A 14,794-nucleotide genomic window follows, 5' to 3' on the forward strand; every position below is an offset into this window, starting at 1 on the left:
AGGTGGGGTGGGTTTTGCTCTTGTTGATGGGCTCCTCTTTCACGTGTTTGTGTGCTTGGTTTTGTTTTTGTTTTTAAGAAGTTGGTAGAAGTCATTTTAGAAATCCCGTAATCGTTTATGAGAAATGGGCTCATGAACGTCAAGGTGGTATGTGTGGTTGGCATGTGACTCCTGTGAAGGGAATGGAGCTGACTGCTGACCAGGATAGATCTGATCAGTCCTGCCCACCTCCTTGTCATCGAAACCCATTGATACTTCTGGTCCTGTAATGAATGAGCCCTAAGTCATGAACAGTCACACTTTTGTTTTTTCTGAAAGCAGAAATCACTCCCTCTTACCATGGTCCCAGCCCTGCAGCCGCTGATCAGAGGCCCTTCCCCGTCCCTGTGCTGTTTACCTCAGGGCACCAACATGTCTTGCTTAGTGGTGTTTAGAGTAATGGAGGCACCAACCTGTGTCTCCCAAGCTAAAGCTGCCCCACCTCCTTTATAGAGGAAGGTTTGTGCTGCTGCTAAATTACCCATGGACGCTGACGTTTAAGTCACAACTGGGAGACATGTTTTGTGTTGTGATGCTGACAAGGGGGAGACTTCTCCATAGGAGGGACTGGATTGTACACAAACAAAGACTTTGGTTTTGGTCTGGGGTTATCTGAGAGTTTCCCAGAGTGGGTGTTGGGGTCGCCATGAGGACTGGTGCTGTCCCCAGTCCATACTGTGGAGAGGCAGCTGAGACTTGGGAGTGCCTCCCATGGGCCATCTCTTAAGGCAGTCTTCCATCCTGTTTCTAGGTGGGGAGGGGCTTTTCTGGGCGGCTGGTGGCCTCCCTAAGGATGGTCAGCTACCGGCACAGCAGTCTCAGCATGTTCTCCTCTGAGGGGTCTGTGTGTCTGTACCACCACACATTGATGTGTGTGCAGTTCCCTGGTGCTTCTGTAGGAGAAAGGGGTGCAGGTGAACAGTACACGTGAGTGCTGCGTGTAGGGAGAGGTGTGCACGTGGGTCTTTGGAAACCTCTCTGTGTGCCCTTAGTCAGGGCAGAAGTGGTGTGTGTACTTGCACCATCGTCCATTTCTTCCTCCAATGAGATGTTGTGTTTCCAGGTTCAGAGGAAGTGGCCCCAGGGCCTCTGGGGGTCACTGGTTGAACGCTTTCTGGTTGCTCTTTCCTGCACAGGGAAGAAAGGCGATGTGTGTTTGTTCCAGGCACAGGGACCTTCCTGAGAACCCAGAGTAGGAAGCAGCAGGCCCAGTATAACTTGGTGTTTTTTCCTCTGACTTCACACTAGATCCCAGTATGGATGGGGTCTTGGTGGTTGATACCACACTGAGGGAGTCTAGCCAGTGAGCTCTGGCTTACGGTAGCGACTTGAGACCCTCCTGCAGACCCAGGCCTCTGTGGAGTTCTGTGAAGAAGTAACCCCTTCCCTCCTCTGTCGTAGGCAGAGCAGTACCAGAAGAAGAACAGGAAGATGCTTGTGATCTTGATACTTGTGGCCGTCATCGTCGTCCTCATTGTGGTCCTCATCGCTGTTAAGTCTCGCTAGTGGCACTGAGTTCTTGAGAGCGCTGCTGCATGGAGTAGCTGGGCGCTGGGCTCGGCTGGCGCCCCACCACTGAACTGTCTACAGAGCACAGCCTCCTGGCCACAGTGGGCAGTGGGTCTCCCCTGGGCTCCCTCTAACTGCAGACTGGTGTGCAGGCACAGCCGTGTTTTCCTTCGCTGTCCAGAGTCGAAGAGACTGGCCTGCAACGAGCTGTGCTGTGAACGGAGTGGCAGGCACAGGCTTCGCTGACGCTGGGTGACGTGTGCATGCTCTCTGTTAGCACTCCTGTCTGAGCAGCATGTTGAGTAATTTTTGGGAAATTTTTTTCAACCATCTGGTTTTTAAGAAGTTTGGTACCAAAAATTTATCAGTGTAGAGGCAATGCCTCTTTATCTTCCCAGCTGAAAACAAAGCAAGAAGTCCTTCAAGGATTTATAATCTGTTCCCATTAACTTAATTTAGCTTTCCATCACTGTTAACGATCAGAGTAACAAAGTGTGAAAAATAAGAAACCATCATTGATGTTAATTAACACATTTAGACGGGCCAGTTAAACCAGCTCCATGCCTTTAAATCAACTGTAAATAGCATATTTCTCATTCAGAATTTTGCCCTGCATTTTCTACTATAAACCAAGAGGGGTTACTAAGCCAAACCTCCTGAATCAGAAACTTGGCCATCTGAACCAACCTCACATTACAAGAAAGCTTGACAGTGTTACGAGCTAGGTTGAACCAGTGTGTCCCCAGCCACCCTTCCTCAGTCCATTACTTATGTTCTAGCTACGTAATGACCTGTCCAAACTTGACGCCATTTAATGAACTGTGATTTTACACAGAGGCCATTTTAAATGGGTCACCCCATTTAGGATTAGTGGATCTCAAATTATTAACCAAACATCACTCCATTTCAAAGTAAAATATTCCTCCCATGATTTGATTTATTGACTCCTCCGTTGCCACTTAGCTGTGCCCAGAAAGTGGGTATATTCCCGAGGACAGTAAGGACCTCAACTACCGAAACCTTATGTATATGTGTGTTCTGAGTTTCTGTGCGTGCATATGCGAGAGTGTGAGTGAGTATGTGTGAGCGAGCGTATCACATGCATATCAGATGCCAACGTGGGGCTGTGTTTACCTGTAACTACGGTGCTTGTGTGCTCTGCAGAGCCAGAGCCATACGGACCAGACGGACGGAGCTCTGAAGACGAGGGTGTGCGTATCTCACTTGCTCTGTTTGCATCAACACTGCTGCAATTTTTGTGATCTTTGTGTAATTGTTGATGGCTTTTAAAAACTGTCTCTGCCTCTCTTAAATTATTTAAACAGCAGCCCCTGTTAAGTGTGTTACTTTGTGTTTGGACTGGCATATGGAACGCCTTTCTGGGACTCACTGAAGGGCATCTGGAAACTCCGGCTCAGATGCAGACATGGAGTCATATAGAGCCGTCATGTGACAGCCTCTGCCTGCCCGTGCCATGGGACGATGGGGTCCGAAGCTTTACTGTGTTCTCTGGCAATGTTAATAGAGAGGGTTGGGAAAGAGGAGGCGGCACCCACCCTACCACTTCAGAACTGGGGGAGGAGACTCGGCAGCCTCCTCTCAGCCTCTGAGGTTAGGCTGCTCCTGGGCGGACTGGCCAAATTAGGGCACTTGCTCCAAGCAATCTGTGGAGATCATGCTGAGGAGTTGTGAAAGCCTTGAAGAAAGTGACCTTTTAAGAAAAGGAGCACTATTTATTTATAATTTATTTCCCTGAATAGATTTTTTTGGAGAGGTGGGGGTTGATTTTCCTCTAACTCACCTGGTTAGAAATTGTCCCAAGGACCTGTGGGGAGAGGGACTGTCCCCTTCTGCCTGAAGGCGGTGTGGGCTGGTGGGTGTCCTGAAGGCATGGATTCTCGGCCTGTACCTTGCTCCCGAGCTTTATGCGCCCACTCGATGGAGTCCCACTGCCCTTTTCTGTTGAGCCTCTTCTTGTGGGGAAGATGAGGAGCCTTTGAGAAGTTTTAGTGTCCATGTCCTGGTACGGTAATTACCTCAGGGTAATTGCTTTTGAAAGAGGACTCTCCGTACCTGCTGACAGTCACACAGACCTGTCTCTCCCTGTGCCTGGGAAGCACCTTGGGAGGAAGCCCAGCCTCTGGACACCACCTCCCTCTGCTGCCCTGCTGGCTCTTGTAGAGTTGGGGTGGAAGGAGAGAGGGAAAGAGCTGTTGGTCCTTCGGGGCCCCGATCTTTCCTAAGACTAGCTTAAAGTTGCTGTCTGTCATTTTGTTTGTTGGGGGTGGGGGGACATTGGGGTGCTGGCTGGGCCACTGTGTGAAGCAATGTGTGTCTAATTTAACAGATGTACCACTTTCTCTGCTAATTGAGAGAGCATTATTTATTTGTTTTGACACAAGTGCTTGCAGCGTTTCATCCCAGCTAATGGCTTCTTAAAGGTAATAAAACCCTTCAACCTAATTGGTCAGATAAGACTTTTCCCTTGTATGCTTAAATAAAGCAATTAGTGAAATGCTTCCATCCAAAACGACTTTTTTTTTGTATAAATTAATTTACTGTTACTGGAAACTTTTGTACAATAAAGCAATCTCACAGATTGAAGAGCATCCTGCATTCCTAGTATTAATTTTAACGATGGGGGTCATATTTTCTTCAAATGTGTTTGTGTTAGCAGAGGGCCTGACCATGTCTGGGATCTTTGGGGCCATGGCTATTTATTTCATGCCTGAGGCCTCTGCCTCAGAGTCTGAAAGTCGATTTGTCTATCTAATGGAGGTCCACAAAGGGACCAATCAATTTGCTATCCAATATACAAAAAGAGAAACCACATAAAAGACAGATAATTATTTTCCGTTATGGAAACATGCTTTATGTGAGCACTAGACCCTGTTTGGCAGACTTCAGATTGTGCCCAAAGTGGTTTTCAGTGTGTAGACTCCAGGACCAACCATTGGGAAATGTCTTCCTCCAGTGTGGTGTGACAGGCTCAAGGGACAGAATTTGCTAGGAGCGCCCAGGTCCTACTCCAAGGCCAGAGCAGAGCATCGATGTTTGTATACATGCATACCTGGGAGAGAGGAGAGGTGGCCTTGGAGACTTGATGGAGGGGCAGAGTGTAGGTGGCTGTCTGTCATGGTGGGTCCTCGTGAGAGCTCCCCAAAGAGCTTGTTGAACCACAGACTAGTCTCTTGCATTCTGTACTCTGTTATTCTTCTACAAAGTATGATCCCTTCCTTCTCATCAGCCATTGGCTAGCACAGAAGTCAGCCATTTTCAGAGGACAACCCTTTTTCCTAAGGCTGTAATTCTGAGTCCCGTGGTAGTTACATTCAAACCTCTATCCTGACATGGCTTGAGGTGGGAAGGTCTTTACCTTCCAACTGCTACCATGCAGACAAGTGCTACCATGCAGGGTAGTGGATGGTATACAGTGGAAATGGAGTCATCTTTGCACTGGGGTCCTCGATGATCTGGGGTTAGAATGGTCACACAGGAGTATATACACACAATTGGGCATTGTCACCAAGCAGAGTGCTCTGAGACTTGGGTGCTGGGTCAGTTGGTGAGCAGTTGGGGTGTGTGATAGTCATCTTGTGCTAATGGTGGACTTAGTCCATGAAGTTAGAGCAACCCTGCTTATCTGCCACGTGAGGTCACAGCCACCTACCCAAACATGCATGTGAACCGTGGTGTAGCAGAACAGGCCGACTGAGCCCCGGCACTTTGATCATTAGGGTCCCTTCTATCTCAGCCATGTGGGGACCATGTGAAGAGACCTTTTTCATGGTGGGCCGGGGTCAGACAAAGGAGGGGCGGCAGCATCCGGGATTAGTTACACAGTAGGATTTTATTTCTTCTAAGGAGGCAGCCCTTATCCGTCTGATGAGTGTTTGGCGGCTTAGTTCTGCTCAGTGCCTGTAAGTGTGGGTCTCAGTTGTGTTTTCCTGTGTTTACTGGCCCTTTAAAACCTCTGAGTTTTCTGTGAATTCTCTTGACCACCCACACAGCACCTTTAACCTTGTGTCTGATGTTTCTGTTTAGTTGTTTGGAAACTGAAAGGAAGCAGACCCTGCAAGTTGACGAGTGTCAGGACAAGCGAATGGGGGCACCAGTGGACACGTAGACGGCTCATATAGGGGTGCTTCCTATCAGGGGCTCGGAATCACCAGCCTCAGACAGACCAAACCCGTCTAATGCTGGGTTTTCTTACCACATCAAGGGACTTTCCACAGAGCCACATGGCAGAGACTTGTGCCCAATTATCTGGGCCAACTGAGGCGAAGGAAAATGATCATTTGTCCGATTGTGCAGATGAGCTTCCTGGACTGTCCTGAATGCCGAGATAATTGTGAGGTCCTCCACTTTCATTCCATAATCTGGCAAAAATGGGCTATTTAAACAAGGCTCCATTTGATAACGCACATTCCAATCAGGCCTCGTTAAAACAGACCACTGGGGCTCGCATTTTCTGTTTGTCAACTATAATTCTATAATTGCCTCAAGCTGATCATCCAAATTCCACTATTAGTAGTCACTATCTCTCATTTACAGATGTGAGAGAGGCCAAGGGCCCTGGTTTATGTCATTTGGTCTCCTTTTCCCAGGAAGTGCTGAGAGAACCAGATGCCCGTTCTCTGGCTTGGCATTCTGACCCATGGCATCACAGTAGAGCTTTGTTTGATTCACCGTGGGGGAAGAAAAAACGCCCCCCACGCTGAGCCGTCGTCCCCTTCTCCAGATGGGGAAACCAAGAGCCATGCCCAGGTGTATAGCACGGGATAGAACCGAAATTGTCACCTTCCTAACCTCTGGACCAACACTTCTTCCTGCTTATTCCATTTTAATTGTTCATTTCTTTCCATAAAATTAAATGACCTTCAAGAAAGATTTAATGGTCAAGATGTGATCTGGTAAAAAGCTTCCTCAAGGGTGTTTTTCCTTATTACAAAGATGAGGCCAGGCTGCAGCTCAGAGAGATTTGCAGACAGCGGTGAACCATTACCCCAGTTCAGTTTTTTGTGTAATTGGTGTGAAGAGATTGCTGCCGATGAATCAGCCTGCTGCCGAACAGAGAAATAATGATTGTGTGGTGACGCGCCTGGGTGCACGCACACGTGAGCTTGCAGTTGTTTACCAAAGGTATATGTGTGCATAAAACGCTCGCCGAGATGGATAGTGTCGTTTTAAAGTTGTAAATAATAAAAACTAGTCTCCAGCAGACCTGATCTTAACAATTGCCCGAGAATGTGGCACTCCATTTCAACACTATGCGATGGTTAGAAATTGATTTTTTTTTTTTTTAACATCCAATTAAGCCTCAAGGTTGGTCATCCATTTAAAAGGTCGGATGAGTTAGATGGTGACAGGACCTTCGGTTCATGCTAATAATTAGATTTACACAGAACTCCAGCCCTCATGTCTGTGTTATGGAGGCATGTTTTCTGTTTGCACAACTCTGAGCCATCTAAGCAGAGCCCATGGTGCACACAAGCCAGCCAAGCGGGGACCCAGACTTTCTGAGACCCTAGCAGTACTGATCCGGTTATGCCTTCCCCTTAGATTTCCAGTCTAACCCGAGCAGTGTGGTCCCAGTGTCCAGTCACCCTTTTTTCTATAGCCCCGAGGATCCTGGGGATGGAAAGTAGCCTTTCATCCGAAAGACTCAGGACCCTCTGGTTTCATGTGCTGCTGACTTCTTTAAAGCAACAGATAAATCCAGGTTTTAAAACAGCACTGTACAGCACGCTGCTGAGTGTACCTGGCAGGGGGAGAGGAAGGCTTCAAAATGCCTTCCTAGGCTTCTCTCGGGTAATGTCTTAAGTGTTACTATATTATGAAGATGTTGGGAAAATCATGAGTCTGAGGGAAATGTTTTATTCTCTGCTTGGGTTGGAGTGTCACTCGCGTTTTACAAATGGCTGAGAGCTGGTATTTCACCCTGCACCGTAATGTAAGTAAGGCATTTCAGTATGCTCCATCCATAACCAAACCAGCCTGAAATAAGAGACCTTCTAGAACTTTCCATCCATAACCATGAACCAGCCTGAAATAAGGGCCCTTCCAGAATGTTCCATCTGTAACTATGAACCAGCCTGAAATAAAGACCCAGAATTTTCCATCCATAACTTTGAGCCAGCCTGAAATAAAGGACCTTACAGATTCAGTGAGAAGAAAATATTGAATTTGCTTCTCATTGCTCACCGCCCCAGACAACAAAAGCCTGAGAATTTTAGATTAGCTTTCTGCCTCCCCCACCCTTCCCTCACAGCACTCAGTTGCCCAAATCCTCAACAACAGATTTATGATTCTTTTTGAAAGGTCTGCGTTGGATAGCACAGAGAGACGTGTAATAAACACAAGGGTGTTTGTGAGGTGAGTGTGACGTGGGCTGGAGTGAGTCATCTCAACACACTGGAGAGATCCGCTTCTAACAGGATACTGCCGGCAAAGGTTTCTCCTCAGGAAAAGATTTGATCAGAATAAACGTTCAACCCCCATTTTGCTTTTCTACATGCTCGCAGGTTGGGTTTGCTTAAGGGAATGTGGGACTGGACTTGCTGTTAATCACTACTCTCCTCCTTCCTGCATCCTCCCCGGTCCCAAGGCTCCAGGTCTTCAATATGCCCTCAAAACTTTGGCAACTACAGAAATAATTGTGCTGGTGTTTGGAGGTAAATAGGAATCCAGTTCCCGAGACATGAGCGCTATTGCTGCCTGAAGCTTGGGGGCTAATTCAGGGACTAGTTCGCACCCCCATCTTCTCCAGGAGTTCCCAAGACCGAAGGACCGGCTTTGGTCTGGTAATAAATGGTTCTGCTAGCACGTTTTTATTAACGAGTTCTCTCTCTCTCGTCCTGCTGATGGCAGAGATTGAAGACGGTCGCAGAGATGAGACTGTATGCCATGTGCTTTTCAAACAGTGCAAACAATTGTGTGACACCTTTTGTGTAAGATGTGTGGAGGTAGTAGCCCAGTTTTTCTCAAATAGGCAGACAAGATAAACCAGAAACTGGTAGAAATGGCTGCCTTGTCGGGGTAAAGAGGCGTGTGTGAGGGATGAATAGAAAGTGGGGGGGGAGCCTCCCTCTGAGCATCCCTTTTCACAGCTAGGAGATTTTTTTTTTTTTAGATGGATTGATGTTTCGTGTATTTGGGAAAAGAAATAGAACAGAAAGCAAGGGGAGGCCAGCCATCACCTGAGCACAAACACGAACCTGTGTGCCTACCATGGATAAGCCACTCGGCCATGAAACCAGCTCCTCACATGGCCGTGGGTGTGTGCAAGCACAAAAAGAGAAAAAAATGGCAGTTGTGTGGTCAGGAGTGGAGCCCAGTGCTGTCTGTGTTGGGGAGATCGAATGAGCATCCGTGGGAGGGTGGCTGGGCCTCAGGAAGAAGCCTGCAGAGGGATCACAATGGAAGGCGTCTAGAAGCCCATGATGTCCTTTGAAGGAAAAGACCCCATGGCAGGCATCACTGAGGACCTGGTGTGCCTCTACTTAACCACAACTGGTCCTAATACCATCCAAGAGCCATGGCTTCCTGGAGAAGCGGCTGCCTGGATTTTGGACAAGAAGGAACAGAGTGAGCTACTCATTTTTATAATTCTAGACCAAACTAAACAAGCAAACAAAAACAAAAAACTGAGAATGTGTTAGGACATACGAACCAGTCCAAGGGGGCTGCCGCTGGCCTGAGCAACTGTACTGTAAAACAGGCAGGTATCTGTGAGTGTGCATGAGGATGTAGGGTAGGGTGCTGGGGCCCTAGACCATGAGCATGGATCAACTTCCTGACTTGCTCCTTTTGGAGACAGGAATTCTGCCTTCTCATTCTGTGTTGCGCTTCTACCATGAGGTAGCCAGGAAGCAAGAAGAAGGCCACTCTAAGATCAAAAACTCAGGTGACAGCAGATGCTGGCTAGGATGCGGAGAAAGAGGAACACTCCTCCATTGTTGGTGGGATTGCAGACTGGTACAACCATTCTGGAAATCAGTCTGGAGGTTCCTCAGAAAATTGGACATTGAACTACCTGAGGATCCAGCTATACCTCTCTTGGGCATATACCCAAAAGATGCCCCAACATATAAAAAAGACACATGCTCCACTATGTTCATCGCAGCCTTATTTATAATAGCCAGAAGCTGGGAAGAACCCAGATGCCCTTCAACAGAGGAATGGATACAGAAAATGTGGTACATCTACACAATGGAATATTACTCAGCTATCAGAAACAATGACTTTATGAAATTCATAGGCAAATGGATGGAACTGGAAAATATCATCCTGAGTGAGGTAACCCAATCACAGAAAAACACACATGGTATGCACTCATTGATAAGTGGCTATTAGCCCAAATGCTTGAATTACCCTAGATGCCTAGAACACATGAAACTCAAGACGGATGATCAAAATGTGAATGCTTCACTCCTTCTTTAAAGGGGAACAAGAATACCCTTGGCAGGGAATAGAGAGGCAAAAATTAAAACAGACACAGAAGGAACACCCATTCAGAGCCTGCCCCACATGTGGCCCATGCATATACAGCCATCCAATTAGACAAGATGGATGAAGCAAAGAAGTGCAGGCCGACAGGAGCCGGATGTAGATCTCTCCTGAGAGACACAGCCAGAATACAGCAAATACAGAGGCGAATGCCAGCAGCAAACCACTGAACTGAGAACGGGACCCCTGTTGAAGGAATTAGAGAAAGAACTGGAAGAGCTTGAAGGGGCTCGAGACCCCATATGTACAACAATGCCAAGCAACCAGAGCTTCCAGGGACTAAGCCACTACCTAAAGACTATACATGGACTGACCCTGGACTCTGACCTCATAGGTAGCAATGAATATCCTAGTAAGAGCACCAGTGGAAGGGGAAGCCCTGGGTCCTGCTAAGACTGAACCCCCAGTGAACTAGATTGTTGGGGGGAGGGCGTCAATGGGGGGAGGATGGGGAGGGGAACACCCATAAAGAAGGGGAGGGGGGAGGGAGATGTTTGCCCGGAAACCGGGAAAGGGAATAACACTCGAAATGTATATAAGAAATACTCAAGTTAATAATTATAAAAAAAAAAAAAGAAGAAGGCCACTCAAAAATGACAATTACAGCCTAGAGGTTGCAGCTATGGGGCCACTATTTGCTCATGGTACAGTATTAGAGCTGGGTCACCCCTGACACAGACACACTGAACACCAGGGCATCCTAGCAGCCCCAAAGTGTCCCTCCCATTAAGGAAAGAGAAAGGTTTTATCTAGTAGAGAAGACGCTCTTCCCCTCACAGTGGCTGAAAACAAAGGTCTGTTCTGGTGTCTGGACAGGGGATTAACGAAAGAGCAACAGCTTCTTCAGCCCCCTCCTGAGAAAATACGACCAACTGTGCAAGTCAGAGCCCTTTGCAGCCATGGTTGTATTAAATGAGGGAGGTAGGGACTGGGAATGTGGCCCAGTTCTGTGGCCCAGTCCGTTGGTAGAGTGCTTGCCTAGCGTTCATGAAACTCTGAGGTCATTCCCAGCCAAGAATACCGCACGAATGCAGTCCTAGCCCTTGTGAGGCAGGTGCGAGAGGATCGAAAGTTCAGGGCCAACCTTGGGTTCGCTCAGGTACACCGTGGGCAACCTGAGTGCCTGCCGCAAGTAAGTAAATAAATAAATTGTAAATATAAATGTTAGGAGCCATGGTTATGAGTGGCAGAGTTTGGACTGTAAGGCGGACACTGCTTCTGATTCTGTCAGTTATAAAGAAAACCCGTACTTTGACCAGAAGAGATCCCTCAGATCCCACTTAAACCGAACGTAAGGGACACTTTGACCGTGTACCTCCTCACGAGGGACAGTGAAAAGCATGATATAGATTTTTGCCCAGAACCTTCAACCCAAATCTAATCTCAGAGTAGCAGGCAGATTCAGACTTGGAGCCCTTTTGTGTGATACTCCCTGAACTGTGAGAGAGAGGCAGGCATTATTCTGGATTCAGGGAGGCTAGAGAACCTGACAGCCAAATAGAACGTCTGATCCTCGCGTGGCTTCTGGTAAAGGGAAAAGCTGCGGAGGATATCTGAGGACAGTGAGGACGTCTCACTGTAAACCGTGGTAGAGGACAGTATTGTTGGAGTCTTGAATCGCCCATGGGTCTGAGTGGGATGATATGGTCTAGCCGGCATCATCATCCCCAGAACTCACTCCGAGGTGCATAGGGGTAAATGTAGGCAAATTTCTTTAAACGATGCAGGGAAGAAGTATGTGCCCACGCATGTGTACGTGTGAGTATGCATAGACTATGAACATGTCAGGTCTTGCCGAAGGGCACGGAAGTGTTTTCATTGTACTAGGTTTTTAACTTTCCACGGTTGGGGAAGGTGCTCTTGTCGGCTTTAATGTTCTAGGGAGAAAAACGTGCTTTCTACAGCAGTGGGCTCCTCTTACTCTCCGTGACTCTGGTGTGAGCGTAGGTGAACCATCCGGGACTACTGGTTACAGAATGTAGCCAAGGCATTTTCTCACCTTAGAGAACTCAGGACATGGCGCAGAGGCAAGACACGGCTATTGCAGCAACACCCACGGAGGTCATGTCCTGTGTTTTGTTTTTTGTTTTTTCGGAGGGTCTGGGCTCACTTCTAAGTTGGTGGCTTCAGCAAAGTGCCATAGAACAGGGATCGCTAGACCAGAGCTGCCCTCCACTTTGTGCTCCCAATGTTGTAGAACACTGTCAACTAGCAATGCGCCTGTGTTCATTTCCCCTGCGTCTTAAGGACTTCTGACTGGTGTCCACTCATGTACGAGGGTAAGTACAAACTCTGCGGCTGGATGTATAGTCCCCTGAGTTCAGGTGCCCAAGTGCACTGCGTCCTTTAGCACTCCAGGGCACGCGATGAACGGTTAGTTCCCTAGTTCAGGATCTGACCACCAACAAACTTCAACTCATTCCTCAAGACCCAAGCCAAAGGTCTATCCCAGTCTGCATGGCCTTCCTTGCCTCAGTCCTCTCACAGCAACCGGGCATCTGGATTTCGTGGCTGTGATTCCGTCCATCCACACGTTCAAGCACCTTTCATACACTGTCGCTCTCTTTGGAGATCGAGTCTAGAGCTGTTCAGAACTGATATCCAACAGGTATCTAGGTTGGACCAAGCAAGCTGAGGCGGGAGGACCAGCCTACCAAGCCAGAGATGAGCTTAAGTCTGTCCTACTCATTTTCTACTAGGTCAGATTCATGGCGGAGCACGCGGCTAGCAGGGCGAGGCCCCCGGGGTTCAGTCCCCAGCACCAAAATGAATCCTTGAATGCATAGGTGACCACTGGCTGAAGATACCATAAACCGTGACGCTTGCCTTCTTGGGTCAGATACACTAGCACTCAGGAAGCTTGAGGATCAGCGAGTGCCAGCGGCCTTAGGGAACACGTGGGGTTTTAGAACTTTGACCTCATGACTCCTGAGAACTCTACTCTGGTTTCTTCCAGAAGCCTTTGAACTTGTCTACTGTTTCCGAGCTACAGCAACCCCCTTGCCGGGTGTGAAATCAGCTCCAGTTCATCCCGTTCTAACTTGCTGCTTGGGTTGCAAGATCTGGCCATTGGTTGTTTAAACTTTCATTTTCAAAAAAAAATTTTTTTTAAGAAGTTCATTTTTTTTCCTTGACACTGAGGTATTTCCTGACCTGTGGATTAATACCTACATAAAAATGTACCTAACTAAACAAAGCGGCCCATGGCTCGTTTGTGTTAGTGTCTGTGCAGCTTGCCGGGAGAGGGGGAAAAGTAGTTCCTCAGACATTCTCCGATCTGTCACACGTTTCGAGGAAATTGGTAGGCATCCAAAGTGCAACGATCTGTTTGGTTTCAGTTTCTTCCATGGTGGGGGTGTGTGTGGGGTGTGTGTGGCATGAAACCAGGAATCAAGAGTATTTGCCCATTCCGAAGCGTCTAACCTTCCCTCTTGCTCTGTACGTGTTCAACAGATGTTGGTTGAGTTGTGCCAACTCAGCCATCTTTATGATTCGCAACTGTTAGTTCCTTTATTCATAAATACGGGAGGATCTTGTGAGTAGGCAGGCCGTATTGTCTGAAATGCTTCTGTGTGTGTGTGTGGTGTGTGTGTGTGTGTTAACGCCTGTGTCAGTATGTGTTCATGTGTGCGGGCACATGCACATGTGTGTGTGTTTACACGTAGAAAGGCTGAAGGCTGGCCTTCCGGGTCTTCCCTGAACGAATCAGCATCTCCGATTGTTGGCAGATTTTTATGGTTACTTACATACTTGTTTTGTGTTTGCGTGTATGCTTGAGCATCATACAGTACTCACCTGGAGGTTGACAACCAGAGTTGGTCTGCCTCTTCCCCATGAGGGAACTGGGAGTTGAACTCGGGTGACAAGTGCCGTTATCCATAGAGTCATCTGAACGGCCCCACCTTGTTTTTTGAGGCAGCATCTCTCACTGAACCTGAAGCTAACCAATTGGGGAAGTCTGGCTGGTCATGGAGCTCCAGGGACCCTCTTGTCTCTGCCTCCCCCTCCCCCCGCCACTCCAGGATTACATCCCCCCAACCCCCCACCACCCCCAAGCTAGGTTTACAGCCCATCTTTTTACTGAGTACTGGGATCTTCATAGCTGTACAGCAAATACCTTACCTACCCACTCATCTCCCCCAGCCCTCTGAAATACATTTTGGCTGTCTCTATGGTCTGTAGAGACCTGCCTCCTCAAGCACCAGCTCCTGCTCTCATAGGCTGCACGCAGTGTCATGTCCGCTCCTTCCCCACCTCCCAGTGTCCCTGCAGGGGACATTTTGCTGTGGACTGGCCTGTGGTTGTAGTACTTCACCCACAGGGATCGGCTTGAGTCTGCCACCCTCTAGGAAGATTGCAAGTTGTCTTGGCCCCTCCCGACTGCCTCGTGCCTTGCACTGTATTTGCAAACACCAGAGAATCAGGATAGAACACTTAGTACCCTTTACAAATGTGTGAAAACATTCGGTTGCTGTATAAACTCTTTTTTTCAAGGAAATAAGATCCAATTAGTGTTGACTTCTGTGTCAGGAAAGAGAGTTTCAAAGGAATCCCCTCTGCTCGTTCAGCTACTGCGTCCTCAGGGCTGACCTGTTCTGGACTATTCAGTGGAACCTTCAAAGTTGAGGGAGTCCATGTCATAGGCATCGTGTGGGTAGAGAGACAAGGTGGGTGGTGCCTGCAGGGTCAGTGGTATGGAATGCTATGCTATGAAACTGGCTTTTGTAGTTTTTTTAAA

General features: G+C 48.0%; 1 protein-coding gene across 4 annotated transcripts in view; it reads left to right on the top strand.

Annotated features, from left to right (window-relative positions):
• Positions 1–4,157, top strand: part of Stx16 (syntaxin 16) — a 29,330-nt gene extending 25,173 nt beyond the window's left edge. For all 4 annotated transcript variants that reach the window (XM_006235694.5, XM_006235695.5, NM_001401893.1 and 1 more), the window contains one exon: positions 1,441–4,157. In XM_006235694.5, coding sequence (XP_006235756.1) covers positions 1,441–1,545 — 105 coding nt within the window. In that variant the 3' untranslated portion in view covers positions 1,546–4,157. The remainder of the gene's footprint in view (positions 1–1,440) is intronic.
• Positions 4,158–14,794: the final 10,637 nt, after the last annotated feature.

This window comes from Rattus norvegicus, chromosome 3 (genome assembly GCF_036323735.1).
Source record: "Rattus norvegicus strain BN/NHsdMcwi chromosome 3, GRCr8, whole genome shotgun sequence".
Classification (NCBI taxonomy): Eukaryota; Metazoa; Chordata; class Mammalia; order Rodentia; family Muridae; genus Rattus; species Rattus norvegicus.